The sequence below is a fragment of the Podarcis gaigeae genome, assembly GCF_964106915.1.
Source record: "Podarcis gaigeae genome assembly, chromosome: 4".
NCBI lineage: Eukaryota > Metazoa > Chordata > Lepidosauria > Squamata > Lacertidae > Podarcis > Podarcis gaigeae.
Window position 1 is genome coordinate 43,633,385 of NC_139677.1, and position 20,438 is coordinate 43,653,822.

The 20,438-nt window shown below is 38.3% G+C and overlaps 1 protein-coding gene across 15 annotated transcripts in view; it reads left to right on the forward strand.

The window, feature by feature from the left end:
* The window catches only part of CNKSR2 (connector enhancer of kinase suppressor of Ras 2), a 230,123-nt gene that overhangs the window by 139,096 nt on the left and 70,589 nt on the right, over positions 1-20,438 (forward strand). For 14 of the 15 annotated variants that reach the window (XR_014563096.1, XR_014563097.1, XM_083734205.1 and 11 more), the window contains 2 exons: positions 5,539-5,598; positions 10,433-10,501. The exons of the other annotated variant lie outside the window; for it this stretch is intronic. Coding sequence is in view for 12 of the 14 variants with exons in the window: in XM_083734205.1 (XP_083590331.1) it covers positions 5,539-5,598; positions 10,433-10,501 (129 nt within the window). In the remaining 2 variants the exon portion in view is untranslated. The remainder of the gene's footprint in view (positions 1-5,538; positions 5,599-10,432; positions 10,502-20,438) is intronic. 15 annotated transcript variants of the gene reach the window in all.

Sequence of the window (20,438 nt, forward strand, 5' to 3'; positions counted from 1 at the left end):
CTGACATTGTTGGGATGTTAGGCATTATTAATTTAGTGCACCATTTGTCATATCAAAGAATATATGTCTTTGGATAGCCTTGCACAATTGCATGCTACTAGGGATATACTGTGATCGGTGATAAATGTATGAGGAAGTTGTATACCATGTGCAAAGCCTGAGGTAAGGAATAGCTTGCAGAATTTTAAGACACAGGCAAGAAAATAGCTGTAGTGGTTAAGAAGCATCAATATTCATTCATATGATCAATTTGCAGTTTTTTATCCAGATGGTTTGGTTTGTAGGAGGAGGGTAGAGATTTTACATCACTGGTTTAATTACTATCACTGATGTGTGTTTCTGTGATCTAGATTCTCAAAATATGAATTGGACTTGTTTAACTAACACTTATTTAACCTGTCAGGGATCATTATGTCACTTTTGCCTGGATTCAGCATTGATCAGCAACTCTATATTTAGTTTTTGGTGTCAACTGCAGGGCTGGAATCTTGATAGAAAAGAAAAGTCAGAAGTGCATTTTTATCATTGTGCTGATAAAACCTAATTTGGCATTCCTGAACAATTAAATTCCCGAGTTCAAACAGCAAGACACAAACTTGAACAGAAAGAGAAAGAGAACAGGATTGACTTGTGGGCACTTTTCAGGGAAGGCAGGGAAATACCAAGTAACCAATCACCACCATTCTTAAACTTCACAGCTAAGTACCAATAGAAATACAATGGCAGGTTTTACAGGTAACACCACTAATATCATATAATCAATTGTATCAGTGGCCATTGAGAAACATATTAGGATTAACCTCTCTAGAATGCTATGTAACAAATTTTTTACGGCACAGGTTTATGAATGAACCAGACATCATTCTTACTGTACAATCATGATGATTTGTGATCATGATAGTATCAAGGTGCTTATATGAATGACACTTTCAATACTGGTTGTGCCTGAAAATATTTAAGGGCAAATGTACTGCTTCATTTCTTATCACTATTTGCCCATAGCTTCCTGCTGAAATCCTTTCCCCCCACATTTTTTTGGTTTATTGCTGTTCTGATTTTGTTGTGCTGTAGCAGAAGATTGCCTCTTGCCCAGCGGTAATAATATGGTAACATTGGAAAGCATTGCAAAGCAATTAATAAAGCAGAATGTATATGAACTGTCCAGTATATATCCACCACTGATACATTAGTATTGCATCAATGGCATGTTGCAGAATATACCTGCATAAAGGATCATTCTAGAGGGGCCCCAAGTTCCTTTTATCAAATGCATGCAGTGCTATCCTCAGTTGATATATGCATATGCATACAGCGGGGGGAATGTAAATAGTCGGAAGCAAATAACATGCAAAATGTACAAACTGTGACAATTATGTTAAAAGTTTAAATATATGTATAATAAACATAGAGACATTTCGCAAAGCAGTACTGATTATAACATCCAGACATTGCTAAGTTAATTTGCAATTTTTTGACTGTTTCTAATATGTGATAAGAGAAAGATTAGTGTTGGTATAACAATGTTGTTTAGACAAGACAGAGTTGTTCTCAGACTTGTAAACAACATCTGAGTTTAGTAAATCTCAGTTTTTGATCCATACAGTATCTAAGAATCCAATCAAAAAGTTCCTTGAACTAAATCACGCAGGTTACATATTCTCTTTGTAATGTTACTCAAAAGTTTTTTTTACAGAGAGATTAACTGTATTATCTCCTATCAGAACATGATAGGTGCCTCAAAATCTTGGGGATTTATATTACTGAAAGATGCACAATAAAAAGCCCTTATTCACACTCAGAAGGTGTTCCTGTTTTAAGTATGTCAGAGATAAATACTCTGTTCAAGTATAAACCCTGAACACCACTGCGTAGTATGTGGAACAAGTGTTTGGCAATTGTATTATATAGAACAGTTGCCATAGCTTATTTATTTGGTGATACCTTGCCACCTCATGAAGCATCTTCTAGAAGTCTGCTCATGGGGTGCTCCTGCCATTAGAAGCAGTACAGAAGCTCGGGGCTGCAGGAGTAAAGTGATAGCAGCAAAAAATCCTGCACCATTCCCTACTCCAATGGAAGCCTCTGCTGAATCTGTTTCTTCAATGGACATAAGGAGTTACTGTGTTGAACACTAATGAATATCCAAGCTATTGTCTTTATTTCATTAAATGACTGTTAGAAAAAAGGTTGTCTAAACATAGTTACATCTTATATCCTATTTGTCTGAATAACGCAATTTGTTTTGAAGCTTTTTCTTTTAATATTTAGAAATAAAATAAATCTGTGCTTCAAGGAAGATCTTCTGCAGTGCATCCTCCCACCTGTGCCTTTTCTGCTGTGAATGCTTTAGGTGTTCTGTCTCCCTAGAGTGGACTAATTTGCTTGACATTTCTCATCTTTGCATATTTATGCCCTTATTATCTTCAGAGTAATGACATAAAATTGTCTGTGGTTATGTACCTGAAAAGGGGTATGTGTTTTATGTCATGACTATGAAAATTGAGACATGTACTATTTTCAGCTATGTTGAACTAACTTGTTTTGATTTCTGGATTTTCCTTGCTTTACGTGTACTGTTTCAGAAAACAATCAGCGGCCAAATATCTATTTTTTGTTGTTTTCTAAGTAAAAGCAAGAAATTTGTTTTGGGACACAGGCTACTTAAAGGTAATCTAGCAGCTCTTTGTTGGTGCTAGTTATAACCTGATATTTTTACATTAAAAGGATAACAAATTGCTGCTCATTAGTGCTGGTCCTTTGTGCAAAGCAGACTGACAAGATTCTAAAGCTCTGTATAGTTATAAAGTACTATGGCTCCCCCTGCCCCATTCAAGCCACCAGAGGTCAGACGGTGTACAGATTTGGAGGAAGAATAAAAGAAAAAGCACAAGTTGAAGTAACAGTATCAATGTAATACTGCTGGAAAAAGACTCTATTTTCTTGAGTTTAGCATTTGATACAAGTCTGGATCAAAGCTGTAGTAGCACCTAAAGTGTACTGCCTGAAGTGGCCCCTCATTCCCATGTTAAGGCTAGCCCTGCCTTGCCATGATAATAGAATGCTTTCAGTAATAGTAGCAAAATCAATTTCATCCTGCAGAGAGGTTTGCCTCTGCTGTAAAATCTGTAAAAGTTCTAGAATATATATTGCATTTTACTGTCATTTCAATTCCATAAAGAAACCGGTGGTTGGATATGGCATGCTTGTGTTGTACTCTGAACACAATTTATCCTCTCTGCTCTTCAGTGTCAGTGAAGTTACTCTGTAGGAAATTTACCTTTGTCTTTGATGCTGTTAGTAGATGGCATAGAAACATTACATTTACAGCCCAACATCACTTCATGGATTAACGCTTTCAGGCTCTGTAAGGTCTTGAATATCTTTTTTTAAAAAACAAAACAAAACACAGGGGAGCTATTTCTGTGACTTCTTCTGGCTCCTCATTGTAAATGATAAAGGGTAATCTTTCAGATATGTGCTCTGCAATGGAAGTAGAACAGCCATTATTTCCCCCCCCCCATTTTATTCTGCACACTGCCTTGAGTGTTTCTTGAGAAAGAGAATCACAGGTGAAGGACACTCCTTTTTTTTCTTTAGCAAGTGGCGCACCCAAAATGGCAAGCAAATGAGCAAATTATTTCATCATAAAGACCCAGTTATAGCCAGGCCAACAAACTGGAAACCATCCAAATCATACACAGTGTCAAAAAAATGCAGTTCGTCTCCTCAGAGCCTATTCCAAAAACACGCTGAAATGCTCAAAGGTGGAAAATGAAATTGAACGCCACATGGGTAATGCTCAATCCATATAAAATGTCCCCTCAAAGGAAAAACCCAGCAAATCAAATTCTTCCAGATGGACTAGGAGAAGGTAAAAGATTGACTTAATGCCACATTTACGCATCAATGTATGCCTGCCGTAGTGCTGAACCATCCAGACAGCACTGTTGAAGTAGCCATAATACACTGTGCAAAGCTGGTCAGGAATAGCACCATTTACTGACCAGCCTCTGGGAATCAACCTAAATTCCTCAGGAGATTTTTTTGGGACAGTGCCTAAAGGAGGCATTTAGAAGGATTCAGGAGGGCATTGGCCTGCTCCAATTAGCTTTCTACAACTAAAATAAAACAAGATTTCATTACTAAATACAGTGGTCTAATAATGTGAATATGTAGAAGATCATTAAAACTATTGCCCTCATCTAGAAAATATCATATGGGTTGTTGTAAAAGTGGAAGAGGATCAACTGAAATATGCTTTGGTAGTATCCTGGGACATGTAGTCTACATTGTGTGATACAAGATGGAAAGATAGTATGATAGAGGAATTTAGCTTCTCCCAGCAACTATTTAATTCCACTTGACTAGAACATTTTGAATGGAATAATCCATAAAGCACCTTAGATGTAGGTTAGTATTCAACCAGTGTTATAACACATAAAAACATTCCCTAGGTCATAAAAATATAGCTCATGTGTTCCATAAAGGCCACAGTTCATGTACTATTTCTAAAACTAGGCATATTTTATTTATCTTTGTGATCCGTAATAATCAGCAGGTATGAATTGGTTATATACAAATTCTGTATATAGTTCTTTGCTCAAAATACATTCCTTCCTTTGCAGAATAATACTTTTACTTTATTTGTAGATCTAGTGGGTAAATAGAAAGCTCACAGGTTCTTCAGTTCTGCAGTTTCACTGAATTGCTTTTATAGTTTTCAGTTGTTTTTAAATTCTCGACTATATAGTCACTATTTCAGTATCTCAGAATTACAGTGTACCTTTTAAAATACTGGATTTTAAACAATATGAGTTAATACTATTTAAGTTACTGAGAAATACATGTAGTGATGTTTTGGTCAGCTGAGCTGGTTTCTAATTATTAACTCAGAAGACTTTGAATTCTAAAAATTTTGGCATCTCAAATCACTTAGAATATTGATAGCATTGTAGTCTCCCCTGTGACTCCCCCCCCCCCCCCCCGATTTTACAGTTCGCTATGTAAATCTGTATGCACTATGCATAGGATGTGCTTTGATTCAATGCTGCTCTGGTTTTGCCTTTTTCCAGGGATTGTGTTTAGTGTTTATAATGGAGTGCCTATGGATTTTACTTATAAAATGGACACTTTCTCTGGTTATGTTCATATTATAACCTTACACTTGAGATCAGTGAATATGAAATTGTTCCCACCTTAAATAGCTCCACTGACATATAGTTCATTTCAGTTTTGCCATGTGGATTGGGATTTTTTCCCCATGTCACTACAATATTTTTGCAGTGCTATGAAGACACCTCAATCCACATTGCGAACCATTGCATACAAATGAGTTGCACCTAGAGACACCTGCCGCATCAAATAAAAGGAGTTTACATGTACTTTCTTCTGATAGAAACACTTGGTATTCCAGTGGCATGTGCTAGTGGTATTACTCAAATGTGTTAGAGAGATGTTAGATGGGTGAGACGTTTATATTGGATGGCAGTAGTTTGCAAGAACTTTACAATTTTTTTTCCCATGATGTCTTTTTCTTAGGGTATGTACATTAAATCTACATATGATGGTCTTCATGTAATTACTGGAACAACAGAAAATGTAAGTATTGTTATCAAATTTGCTGCAGTCTGGAACATATTTGTAATCTAAACTTTGGATTATGATTCCCCTTTTGCTTGCGTGCGTGTGTATTAACTGCAAAGGATCAAGAGCATGTTTGGGGAAGGAAGGGGTGCACGTGGGAGAACAGCTTGAAAGAGCTTGGGCTAGAGTTGTGAGAAAGTTAGCTTCAGTAATGCATATAAATTGGACTTTGTTCTAGGGAGGAAAAAGTATATCACCGTCATACCTTGTCATGAATTAAAGGAAATTTGTCTTAATTCACATAGGATTTTGTGCTGTAGTTTGCTGTGGTGCAGTAAACACATTTCCTATCTAATAATGTGTTGTTTTTTTACTGGAAATCTAATAATATTAAAAGCTGATAAGTTAATATCTCATCTAAGCAGCACACACACTCCTTCATGTCTTCTTTGTTTATAAAAATAGATGTAATGTCACCAGACTTGAACTCATTGTACCAACTAATGAGAGTTTGAGAAAGGGTGGTCTCTCTTGCAGACATTCACCTCTACACATATAGTAGCCATTTTCAGATTTATGCTTATTCGTTTGTGTTGTATGAGAGGTATTCTCTAGGTTCCTCTAAAGGACAGAAGTCACCTTCTTATGAAGGAAACTCAAACTGCTGAAAATATCTGAAAATAGAATTTCCAATGACATTCTTAAAGGAGCTAAACTTCAAGTCACCAATAGTAGTGTTTGTACATTGTTTACTATACAGTGGTACCTCATGTTAAGAACTTAATTCGTTCTGGAGGTCCGGTTTTAACCTGAAACTGTTCTTAACCTGAAGCACCACTTTAGCTAATAGGGCCTCCCGCTGCTGCTGCACCGCTGCTGCACGATTTCTGTTCTCATCCTGAAGCAAAGTTCTTAACCCGAGGTACTATTTCTGGGTTAGAGGAGTCTGTAACCTGAAGTGTCTGTAACCCGAGGTACCACTGTAGTTGGAAAGCTCCTGCAACTACAGTTTCCCACAGGAAAATACATGAGGGTTTCCAACAGGTGTTCTACTGTCGGTTAGGAGCACAGCTCACCACCAAAATGCTGCAACGCTTTGCATTCCTGGTACTTAATGTGCATGTCAGTAAACTAGTAACACACTCCATCCTGTGTCAGTTTGGCATGCATGCTCACACAATTGCCTTGCTTCTCTATAGTAAAAACTTCATTGAAACTGCCTTGATTGAAGCTTCTGTTGGGATGAAAGTCACATCACAGTGACTAACAAGATCCTCTGATCAGTCCCTTTATCTAATCAACATGACTAATCACAGTGATAGGTCTGAGTTCTTGCAAATTTAGTTGAGGCTATAAGTGAGTTACTAATGTGCGTGGAGCAGAACAATATGAACAATTACAGCCTTCCATAGTTCTGCTGAAGCAGTTTCCATTGTCAAACTGAATAATAATAATATGGTTAAACTGAATAATCTCCCATATGTGTAAACATAATTTATTTGAACTGTGACCGGTATCAATATAATAGTAATACTGTCCATGTATTGCTCTCAACATAATTTGTCACTTAATAAAACATCTGCACAGATATTGATAATACATTTTTAGAACGAGTCCACAGATTGATGCTGTTGGTGGTATTTAATATTTAGTGCTCTTAGAGCAAAATAATTGAAAAAAATCCATAATATATAGTACTACTTGCCTTGTTTTATAAATATTAAAAACATTTATTCCATAAGGGCTAAGTTATATTTGGAGGAAATGTAAAGTGGTTTCTAGTTTGCCTTAATAGATATCATTACACTGCAGTCTAATTAAATTCAATGTGATTATTCTGCTTAGAGCTTCTTCAAGAGCAGCCCCACATTCAGCCCATTGCAGTAGTTTAAGTAGGAGGTCGCTTGAGCATGGACAACTGGAACCAGACTATTCTAGTCCAGGAACAACTGTAGATGGCAGTTTATCCTAAAATGGGCATAATTCTCCTGGCCACAGAAGCCACTTGAGACCCCAGTGGCAAACTTGGATTCACGTGTCCAAACCACTTGCACCATGAGGCTTTCCTCCCTCTCCCTTTCCATTATTGGCTCCAGGATGGTGGTGGTGAGGAGAACCCTCAGAACAGTGTGCAGAGGCAGGGGAGGGAATTGTTCTATCTGGTAATCTGATATACTTGAACAGATGGAACATTTGTAATATTGTGACATTGAATTCTACTCCATTAGTACTTCCAGTACTCAAAATTTATTTTTGAAGGAGAACGCAATCCCTCCCAGACCCGATGATGTACCTAATTCCCAGACACAGGAACTACCTACCATAGCACCTCCTTCTTAACAGTATTCAACCTCAGTTTACTGGCTCCCATCCAGCTCTTCACTGCTTTCAGACACCAATCCAACACCTTCACAGCCTGTCCTGATTCAGATGGAATAGATAAAGCTGCATGTTATCAGCATACAAATGGTACTTTGCCCACATCCCTGCATGACAGCTCCCAGTGGTGGGTGAATAAAAATCTAAAAAACAACACATCCATAAAAATACTGGAGGTGAAGCAGATCCTACCTCATGGCCAAGAAGGGAGAATTAGAGATTCGACAGTAGTTTTCTAAAAATCCCTGGATCCAGGGAGGGCTTTTTCAAGAGACGCCTTTCCATAAGCCCTTTCCAGGAAGTGGGGATAACTCCCTTCTATAAAGAAACAACCACTCCCTGCATCAATCAAGTCAGTCCACTCCTACCATATTTTATTAGCCTTGATGGGCAAGGATCGAGACACCCTCACTTTCAGGCTCCTATCCATGTCATCAGGCTGCAACAACTGAAACTGATCACACAAACTGAAACTAAACCATGATCCTGGGATCTCCAATGGGACTAGAATAAGCGTGACTACAGTGTGCTGTATTGGCAAAATAATAGCCAATGTATGTTACTAGATTTTAAGATCAGTTGTAATATTGTGAAGCATTCAAACAACCTGAATCTAGTGGTGGTAAACTCACTAGAGGGTTTGAGCGACATAGATCATAACAGTATCCAGCCTTACATTTAGTTTTTGCTGTGTGTGTGGCATGTGCCATTTTAGAAGATATATCCCACTTCTTTCTCACGCAGGTTGTAATGCCTCTTCTTTGATGCTTTACTTGCATGCATAATTTGAAAATAAAAAGTGTCTTGTTTGTTCAGAACTACTGGTTTTACTCAGTGCAGATTGAGTAAAACTTGTACAAATAATGGACTAAGTTTTCTCTAACTGTGTGATATCCCCACCATTTTTAGAAGTTAGAACCCTACCGCATGCTTTAGTCCCGTTCATTTCAATTCGTCATGGGAATGCTTCATTTTCTCTGGATTTTGATCTGAATCCTTCCGAGTCAGTCCATCCTGAGTTTAAGCTGCATTGATTTAAAATGTTTAACTTTTGCCCAGTTGCTACCCACAGTGTTTTATATTATCACTGCATTTTTAGAAATCTTCCAACTTCTAGAGGACAGAAGTAGGAATTGATATAAATGCCTTCTGATCATAGTACTTAAATTGAACTCCTGGTATTCTGGATTTTCTGTAGTGAAGAGAAATGAGTGTCTGTGTTTACTTGCACTGGAAAATGATTTATTAAATTTCAGGGGGAAATATATTATGTGATTATCTTAAAAACTATTGCAGTTAGGTGAGAATTTGGGACATTTTGTGTATTCTATGGATCACCACTCTTTGTGCCCTTGCACACAGAGCACCTTTGTCCAGTGGCACAGCAGACCTGGAGCAGCAAGGGAGGAGTCAACCTCTCATGGCACCCTTGAAAGATCCCATGGTTCTCATGAGGGGCTGATCTGCTTAAAAGCCTCAACTGCACAGCAGTCAGGATCATTATCTTGTAGAAGAGTTTTGTTTTTAAGTCACTGAATGTTCTACATGAGTGGTTTTCAGACTTACCACATTCAGGGAACCATTTCTGTGTTAATTTATGAGCTCAAGGATCTTTGTAAAATTCCTGTTGTTTTGAATGATTCAGGATGCATGTTCTAGGGAACACTTTCAGTACTCATGGGTGCCCTCTATATCGGACCTGAATTAAGAGTGCACCAGGACTTTCAACACCCATAAACACACACCATGCAGTCTAGGGAAAGATCAGTAATGGCAGAGAAGCTGTTTTGGGGGCATCTTGTCAGAATAGTTGAACACTACCCTGCTTGGATCACAAAACCCTTCTAGAGATTTTGTGAGTACTCAGTGGACACACAAAACTCAGTGTGTTTGTATTTCCTCTCCTTGTCTTGCAGCCCCCCTCAAGGAAAACGAGGGGGGTTGTATCTGGTGACAATAGGGAGTACTGCCCCCATCCATTCATCTTGAGGAAAAAGCTACACGAAGTGTGCCTCTCTGGCTTGAAGTAATGCTGCATGTCTCATTTATAACTGGGAAAGGGAGGCTTGTAGTCCAACCCACGATTCCTCAGTGAGGAATAACACTGAGTTATTTGATCCAGATTATGTCCTCTTCTAGATGTTTAAGGCTCACTGAGGAAGTCTGGTGTTGTCCCATCACAAGTTCAAAACACCCAGTACACTCAAAGGGCCTTAGAGCACTCCCATATTATTGCCATAGTAGCTCACTGAGCTGTCGTCTGTGCAAATAACTTGTTCCAGTTGAAGCCTTCTATATGTTGCCAGGACTGTAGCATTGAAAAAGAGAAATATTTAACTTCCTAGAAAACATAAATACAGTATAGAGAACTAACACAGAGTGCATAGCTTAATAATCTTGCTTTTGCGAAAGGAGAGATGATAGCCAGTAAGGATTGTATTCTTTATCATCTCTTTTATTTTAAATTCAGTCACCTGCAGATCGATGTAAGAAAATCCATGCTGGAGATGAAGTGATCCAAGTTAACCACCAAACTGTGGTAGGTATGATTGAATTCTGTATCACTTGAAGATGATGGTGTATCAGCAACACATGTTAAAATGTGTTGTTTTACTGGTTTTAGTAGCTTTTGCATGAGAGATTTTAAAAAGACTCTGTAATTTTTATGTATTCTAAAAAATAAGTAGTGTGGAAGCGAAATGTGTGTAAGACTACCAGTTTCTCATTATATTTACTAATAGCAAATATAGGTGGTTGAATGCCTATTGGTTTGGAAACAAAGCAGAGCCACAAAAAATAAGGTAGTGGTTTCTTCATACTTAATGGCCTGCATAGATACACAGAAGTGTAAATTAAAGGCTAGGGTTGTAAATAGCCCTCTCAAGGATCTGTGAGCTTCAAAAACATACAGAATGTTGAAGTCTCAGCCGAGTGAGTGAAGTGGGAAGAAGAGGGAATTAATCTGATCCTTATCCTGGATTAGGGGTGGGGTGGATGAATCCCATAAAAAATTATAAAATGCTAACGTTTGCGGCTGAGAGCCATCCCATCTCTTACTACGTTGCTCAGTGGGTTGTCCATTTGCTTTTCCCACCCCTTGAAACTCATTCTCCATGAGGCCTGAGCAAGACTACAGGACTCCTATTTCAGCTGGCTGGAATGCTAAACAAGAAACCTGTGTATCAAACAGGTATCTCTCTGGAGTTAACACAGGTTAAACCATTTCCTCTCTCTTTTGGTCATTTACACATTGCTTTAGTATAGCATGAGTTCAATACATTTACTCACATTTAATATTCTATAATTTAGAATATTTTATTCTGAAGTGCCTTATTTATCTATATTCACATAATTTTAAACTGCACTTTAATATGAAAATATCACAAGGCAGTATAAGAACTGAAAAGACAGTGTTACACTAAAAATAATTAAAACATCAAACACATTAGTAAGAGCTTAGGTTGAAAGTGTGTCTGAAGAGAGTTTTTAGAAGACATCTAAAAACAAGGTATGACTCCTGCTAAGCCTCTATTGACAAGGAGGTCCAAAGGGCATAGTCTGCCACATAAAAAGCTTGACACTTGTTAAAGGCCAGCCCAACCTAAGGGGCATGGAGGCTTACCAAATGTGCCCCATCGGAACACAACAGTGATCAAGACAGATCATAATTACAGTAAAACTGTGCAGGGAAAGTAATATTTGTAGGAATTGCTATCCTTAAGAGTAATTCTGAAGCATCGTAGGATGAGACTGCCATAGGACAGCTTTCACAGCTACACAGGCTGGGCAATTTTTGTTGGGTTCACAGTTGGGAATGGAAGGATTAAGCACTCTTCCCATGCACTGTGGTCCCCTTCCTGTCTGTTAATTTCCCTCCCCCCCCCCCCATGTGTCACATGTAATTTTTTCCTGTAGGGATTTCTTTACACAGTCTAAATGGTGCAAAAACCTAGATTAGGAAGGGTATGGGATAGATTCTGGGATTGTCACTCATTGCACCCAATTGGCAGTATGAGAAAGACTGTGCTGCTGTTTGGGATGGAGAGCACCTCTCTGGATGAGAAGTAGAGTATCAGATGGACATTAGTTGTGGGGGAAAATTTCTCTGATTGCTTCTATATGACCTGTTTATTGAGCATTCTATTCTGATTTGTTTGTGGGAAGGTTTAAAACATCACATCAAGCAATTGTTACTCCATACTTTCCAGTTTATTTAACCAACACTTTGCTTACTGCAAAAAGTCTAACTTGCAGTGCTGGGGCATAGGTTTGCCATAAAGTGATTGAATCCCACCTGCACAATAGCAACTGTCTTGAAGTGCCCTCTTTATGAGAAGCTGTTAGTAGGAGGATTCCTCCTGAAGGTGAGAAAGGCAAGCAAAATATGTTTCATGTGGTCTTTGAACTTTTCTCGGGCCATTTCTATGTCCAGTCTGCTGAGTCAAGTTGAGATTCAACTCTATGGGAAATTGCACTGGTAGGATATACATGCCACAGCAGTGTGAGAAATTCTGTCTTAACAAGTTGGAGACTAATACTTTAATTCTTTACAAAGAGAGTTGGGCAAGCTCATTTAGATAACATTGCAGGAATGTAAGGTACTTGTCTTTAACATCTAATGTAAAGAACATTGGATTGGCTATGAATGCTGTGAACTTAACTATAGTTATCTATTAAGGGATGTAAAATCCAAATAGGTAAACTTGTGAAGCTAATTAGGCATAGTTTTTCTTACCATTCTGCAAGGTTGATGTTCTGTGTTTTGCAGAACATATCAAAACTGAGGAAAACAACACCAAAAATCAGTTATGTCTAGCAAAGGAGTATAGCCAGGACACACAACAAAGGAGTCACAGCTGCACTTTTTGAAGGACAAAGCCTGTTAGCCCACAGGACTAGAGAAGCAGGCTGGAAAAAAGAGGTGCATGTTTGGGCCCCACCAACACCAAGCTCACCTTTTGCATGCCTGGTATTAACTTTCATGTTAGATGCAAAAGTAGAGAAGCTTACAGGTCTAAGCCCCACACCCACACTACACATTCCCTAAAGCAGCTTCCAGGTACTCAACAACAGCTACCAGTCTACAGATTCAACCGGGACTAGATTGTCTGACTAGTCCTAGCTCTGTGAAACAGCATATGTGTCAAATGTAGGACATGTTCTATGAAGAACATAGGAAGTCCTTAGGCTGTTGGCCCAAGTAGTACAATATCTCTCCAGGGTTTCTTGCAAGGTTCTCTCTCACAGCCCTACCTGGAGATGCCAAGGATATACTGTACCTCCGAGTTATGGCCCACTAGAAAAGCTGGGAGAAAGTCTCCCACATTGCACACTTGAAGGCATATGCAGTCCCCAAGGACCAAACTAGATGTATATTAAATGCCTATTTGCGCTTACATGTACAACCCTTTCTTTCCCTGATGTGGTCTGACAAGATATTGCTCCTTTGAAGCTGTTATTTACATCTGGAGAAAGCCCTCTATTGGGTATTGCTTCAGAGTTGATTTAGTAAGCAGCAGCTGCCTCAGGACTATGCTCATTCGTGCTCTTTATAGTATTGGGAGATGGGAATGTCTTTAAGGCTGTTGGGAGGACTGCAACAAGACCCAAGAGTGATAGTAATGGTCGGTAGCTGCAACATGTAGTCTGTAGAGGTTGGTGAGCATCAATGAGAGAGAGCTGCCACCTATGCACTCATCCGTGTTCCTCCTTAAAATACTTCCTGTGTTGGGGAGGTTGGGAGAGACTCATCACTGAAACTACAATTGTTCCTACGCTGTAGGGAGCAGTAGTATAAAACTTTGCTCAGCGTCTGTTTGTTCTGCTCCATGTGACCAGGCTGTTCTCCTGAAATGCAAAAGAGTACATTAGGTTTTGAGTAGCCATACAATTATTGAAGAGGAGTGCCTGGCATTTATCAATTTTCGAAGGCTGATATCCTCTAGCCAATCCCCTTTCTGAAGAATGCATGTTTTTGGTGACCTGTGTGGAAACGTTGCTGCTGGCTGATGAGTCAGGAAGCATTGATTATGCCACACAATTTAACTAAATTATTGTTGACAATATTGGAGACATGGGGAGATATATGCTGCAGTCACAATCAGATAAATAGTTTCTCTCTTCCCACCACCTTTGCTTATCTATGTGGGATGTATTCTTGTATCCTCAGCTGGCGTAATAGAGCAGAAGTTCCTGCTGTGGAAGGGAGATGATCCTGCAGCAGAGTACTTGTAAGGGGTCTGAGATAAGTAGCATCAATAGTGTGTTCTTCCTCTATTTGTTCTGAAACTGAAACTGAGGCTGTTTGTATAAAGTGTAATATTTTATCATAGAGCCAATCACCAAAGTTCCCTCCAAGGGTATATGACATGAGGCTAGATGTGATACCAAGTGTCTGGTCATCTGAGCTGTGGAATTTGTTTTTAAGGATTTATATTATGTTGTGGATTTGTTATGATTGAGTGCAGAGTTGGTTGCAATTCTATACACTATTGTGATGGTGTGGACAAAGCAGAAGGAAGTGAGGGGGCAATATATTTTGGCTCTGCCTTGCTCTCAGTAGAAGTTTTGCTTTGCTTCTTTGACTTGCACCATCTCTGTCACTAACATAACATTATGCCAACATGTAAGGGCAGGAGCAGATCTGAGCGATTCAGACTTAGAATACTTCTCCCTCCACATACCTTGTATATAGCCCATTTCCAGCCTCCACGTCAGTACAATTCAAGCAGTACTGGGGAGAAGCTGCTGTAGCAGCGAGTCCCTGCAGTAGTATTAACTTGAAGATCCATTGGCCAGGAGGCTAATAGGCCCCTAAGTCAGTGTTCTTGTTTATAATGGCAGTGAGATTATTCTTACAATAAATCCTTCTTGTTTTGCTGCCAAGGGAATGATATCAGTTTAGATACAAATGCTAAGGATTAATTCCAATGTCAATTTTGCACTACAAATAGTTTGATACCTTGTATAGCTGTACTATAGGTTTTCGGAATGGCACACAATTGCAAACTGTGCATCAGTTTGTATATGCTGAATGTGGTGTAATGGTTGAGAGCGTAAGCTTTCAGTTGGAAGTTTCCAGTTTAGTCTTCAGCTCTGTTATTAACTCACTTGGTATTCCTAAGTGAGCCTCTATCTCAGCTAACCTTATCTGTTACATCAGGATAATACTAATGGCTTGCCTTCAGTGTTTTCTGAGGATCACTGACAATGTATGTGAACCACTTGTGTAGCCCTCAGGAAAAGTGCAGTGTAAAACGCTTATCATTAGTTCTGAATATTGGTTCTGCCTAAAAACTATGGATGCATCAAGGAATTAGCTAGTTGATTCTTGTTAGCATGCAAGAGGTCATAGTAGATATTTGCTTTTTTTCTTGCAGTTCCAGATATGCAGTTGAATGAATTGGAAGATTTTATACACTTGAATTAGTTAAAGTTCTGCCTAATTATAAAATAATTTCCATGTAATACATAGCTAAGATATATTCTGTCAATTGTGTATAATTTAGTTTAATGCAGTAATAGTATGCAACAATACAAAAATTAGTTTTTCTGCTTATTACTATGAATTAATGATGGTGTGGCAGTGCAAACAACCTCCAAGTATACAAATTAATATTAGAAAATTTATGAATCTCGCATTGATTATGCTGTAACAATGTTATAGCTAATTCAGACTTCAGTTTACTATGAAACAATGCAATCTGCAGCAACAACAGTTGAAGAAACAGTCATCAAAATATTTTCTGAACTCAGTGGACTTTGGGCTACAATCTGTATTTGCTGGAACATTTCCTGCCTGCCCTTATTAAATTAAATAAAACTGCATACATTGCATGTTGGATTGTTCACTGATCACCCTTTTGTTCAACCAAGTAAAACAACTGAAGGTGAGATCCAACTAAGTCATTCTCAGAGTAGACCAATGAAAAGCAAAGGACTTAAGATACTTAACACTTATTACAGTGGATTGATTAGTCTGAGGATGACTAATGTTGGATATCATCCTGAATTCGGATGGGGAACTCCAGGCCTGGGGACTGAATGTGGTCCTCCAGGCGGCCTCTTTTCTGATACCAAAAGGTGCCATGAGCCATAAGTCACATTTCAAATTAAAATACGTTGTTTTAAAAAATAAAGAAGTTTCTAGAGGAAAAACATGGTAGCATGAACTGTTGCAGAATACATTCTGATAGGCAGTTCCTTCAAGGAGTTCAGAACTAGGATACACGGAGTTATCCATTTTTTTGTAACTTTAGAGTCCCTTTCCACCTTTGTTTTCACTCTTCCCCAGCAACTTGTTTTGTCCATACTGATACAAAATACTTTATGTTTCCTAGTCCCACTAAAATGGCCATTTTTGTAGTCCAATTACTCAAGGGTCTTATTGCTCAAAGGGAATTTCCATTAGAGGTCTTCCTACACGGAACAAACTAGGCCTTGTTGTAGATGTAAGCCTAGTCTTGTAAAGGAATAAACCATGACAGCTCTAGATATGAATGATCACAGTTCAGAAAAAGCAGAACCATCCATTCTTTTGTGCCAAGTTCAAAGAGAAGCACCGGTGTGTGAGGGTGATTTGAGGGGGCGGGGAGCAGTGGTTACACATGTGATATCAGGATGTTGGGAGTATCTGTGCGTGGAACTGAATGTGGCAGCTGCATAGCTACACGGCTCCTCCTCCGCCTCTTCCTGGTGCTGCTACTGGCGGAAGGTTGTTAAACCCTCCTTCCTGTCCCTGGCAGCAGGAGGAGAAGGAGCTGGCCGCTGGAGCATTGCCACACTCGGCTCTGCACTTCGCCTCTGTGTTTTTTGGACATGGGAGGCAGGCCCCCATCCCCAAAATATTCAGGGGCTTAGCCCCCAGGAGCTGGCGGGGGGGGGGACTAAGTTTAACCTTAGTTTATAGATACCTGTTACTATAGCGCATATATACATACTGTGTGTGTGTGTCATCCCATCTTAGTAAACAGTTTGATTCTCTCAGTGCAGGTGGTACTGGCACAAGGGAAAGAACAGTATAAAATAATTAATACCAAACAGATGGGTGAACTAGTCATCCTTGCATCATTATCATTATTATGAAATTTACATTCTGTCTCAGAGGTCCACTTAGTTATTATAGTGAAGAATGTAATTCTCCACTAGCTCAGCAGCTCAGGGCAGTCTGTAATGACTTGTACTAAAACAGAAAGGTGGATATGTTGGTCTGTAAGAAAAACAAACAAAAACCCACAGTTGACAACGCAGTTGGTTAGTAGGACTAACCAAAACGTATCAAAATTGAGGCAAGCTTTCAAGCTCTCCAGCACTCTTCTTCAGGCAAAATGCCTACACAAAGTGCAAAGTATTAGCAGGAGGAAAAATAAAATCAAAATACCCAAAATTTAGGATGAATGTTGTAGCTTGTTTTGCCTAGTTACCAGGGAGTAACTATAGGTTACAATGTATCAAAACAAAACAACTAATTCCACATCTCCATCGATGCTTTTTATTTAGTGCTTTTCAAACAGCAGTCATATAAACCACTTTTGAAACTAGGGTGTTTTCTGAGTAGTTTGTGATGAAGCATTGTATTCTGCCACCCTCAGAAAGATAACTTTTCTCCTGAATAAACGCAAGCCATTTTGAGGAATTAAATACTGGCTATATTTCAAAAGCCTACTTCAGCCCCATAAGACCAGTAGATCCTAGAAGAGGTGTGCCTCTCCTCTCCCCAATTTCTTCTTTGAACAGTTAAGCCCACTTTGTATCACAAACAGTTTTTGAATATATATTCTATTTAAAAATAAGTTACAATCGCTTATGGGGGAAAGAAAATACATCACAGGTTTTAAGTATATTTGGGCTAATTTTGAGGGTCTTTGAATCTGGCCCATTATTGCCTGGGCTGTAACCAGAACATTTTTAAAATGGGGATTCATTTATTTTATAAAAATTGCTGCTCTCCATTTCCCCTTTCACTAGGCCCTCAAACAGAACATCTGAACCCTAAGTGATTAAAGTTAACCCTGTTTAAAAAATTTACAAGTGATTTGAAGACATGGTCTGAAGGCTTAATTATAATCATAAGCCTAAGCATAATCATCTGAAAGTGAAAGCTATTGATAGGATTTCCAAGTAAAGAAGTTTAGGATGTTAAGTGTATAAATACAGGGGGCTTTGTAAAAGGAAAACAATTATTAAAATAGCTATTATACTTTCAGAATTAAGTTATTGATCAGTTTAAAGTTATGATTCATATACAAGGCTCTTCCGACTCCAAGCATTTTTCACAATCATGCCTAAGAGGAGGACTTGGAATCTGTGACTCTCTTCACCCTAAACTTCTGTGTCTCTGTCATTCCAGGCTCTGCCTCTTATCAACTGTAACGTGAGTAATGCATCCTGAGTCAGAGGTAACACCCACCTACTACTTGGCAGAGTCAAACATTTGGGTCAGTAAAGCTTCCAGCTTAAAAGGACCTTTTGCTATTAGAGTATATTCACAAAATTGCATTTTAATGTTGTCAATTAAGTAAGTTTTGAGTACTCCTTTTAATTTTTAAAATCAGGTGCTTTTTATGAAACCTTTAAAATGAGAGCCTTACTCATATGAAGTCATCAAGAAATACATGCTTCAGGGCTTTATGATTAACACACACTCCTGTTACTTCAGTTCACATAATTTAGCAGCACTTTTGCAAATAAATAAATAAAAATTTATATTAATTATACTGTGTTTAAAAGCTCTGCATCCATTCTTAAAAGTATTGCTTTTGAGCATTATTAAATTACATTAAATAGACCATAATACAAAAATAGATTGCACCTAGAGCTTCGGAAAAATTGTCTTTGGCTGCAATCTTATATAAACTTACAGAGGAGTAGTCTCATTCAACTCAATGAGGCTTACTTCTGAGTCAACACATATATGGTTACATTGTTGTTATTTGTTTGGTTCCATATTTTAACAACTACAGAGATATCTAAAGAGTTACGTTTTGCTTTGTACATTAAAATTTTAATTTTAGAGACAGCATAAATACAATGTAGGGCGTTCTTATAGTGGATAATGTATTCACTTCATTTTTTATTTACATAAATGTGGACAGGGTAAGCAGTGATTTAAACATTATATGTCTCTTTTAATTAGCTACCAAAATTTTATGCAGTATACTCCACTGTCTATCATAATCAGAATAGAGAACATTGGATTTTGGCTAAGAATGTGCTTATAACTAAGACTAAATGAAGGAGTTTGTCAGAAACGAATCTTTCACTGAAGAAAAACTAGAAAATCTTATCAGCAATTCCATGTTCCTTTCTAGACAATTTATTATTAGATATTTTTGATGACACACCTTTTGCTATCTAAAATATGCTCAGTCTGTCTTTTCAAAAATGGTCATTTAATTTATTATGCTTTTGTGAAAATTTTTATGAAAAAAAACTATGTAAAAAACAAATCAGCCATCTTTGGTCAAAAGGTCTACTACGTGTCTGCCACTGCCATTGTTACATTAATAGTGTAAAAGGGAAATTTGAATGGCACAGTTCATTGGGAAAAGACTAAGTTCATGTTTGTGTGTATGTGTGTATAGATTAAGATTCTTGCACACCTTTAATCTGTTGTGGGCTAAAGACTGGGCAGGCAGTGAAGAGGTACAGGGTCAAGGTTAGGAGTAGAGAAACAAGAAGCCCTAGATGGAAAGCTCTGTAAAATATCTGGAATGTTGTGGTATTATACAGATTCTGAATGCTTGTGTAGAAAAACCTCTCTATCAGCAAGTTTTAAAAGAAGATTTAAATACCCACAAGATACTATGATTTGAGAGAAGCCTTGATTTCTTGGCAACGTTTCAAGATTTGGACAATAAGTCAGATTTTTAAAGAGGCAGATCCCCTAACTGCTATATGGCTCCTTTTCCATCTTTGGCTTGCTCAGTGACATACACTATGTAAATGGGAGCCAAGGAACCATCTTCAAATGCTGGAAGAAGCTGTCAACTGCAAAAATAGGGTCTAGTTTCCGGTCCTCATATTTTTAACTGAGCCCATGCATGGATCCTGCAAGATGGTGATTTTACTGCTACTTTATCTAAAGTGGATTCTGTAACTTCTAGCTCAGATTTAGCATACTTCTGAGCAAGGGCATAATTTTTAAATGGCTCATTGGCAAGTGTTTCCTTGCCCCCCTGCAGAAAGAATAAATCTAGATTAAATAGAAGAAATGTGGGCTGACATTTTGATGCTGAAGATGTCATATGGACAGTTCCCAAAAACATACATGCATCAGAAACATCAATCATGCAGTAATCTCCCATGTGGAACCACCCTTTGACTGACATAGTCATGCAAATCAACAAATGAAGTTAGGTAGTTTTTCAGGGAAAGACTATAGGTCACATTAGAGAACACATATTTGCAATCCAAAATTTCAAGGCTCAATCCCTGGGAATATCAGTTAAAGGACGTTGCCTGGGCTTGGACTAGAC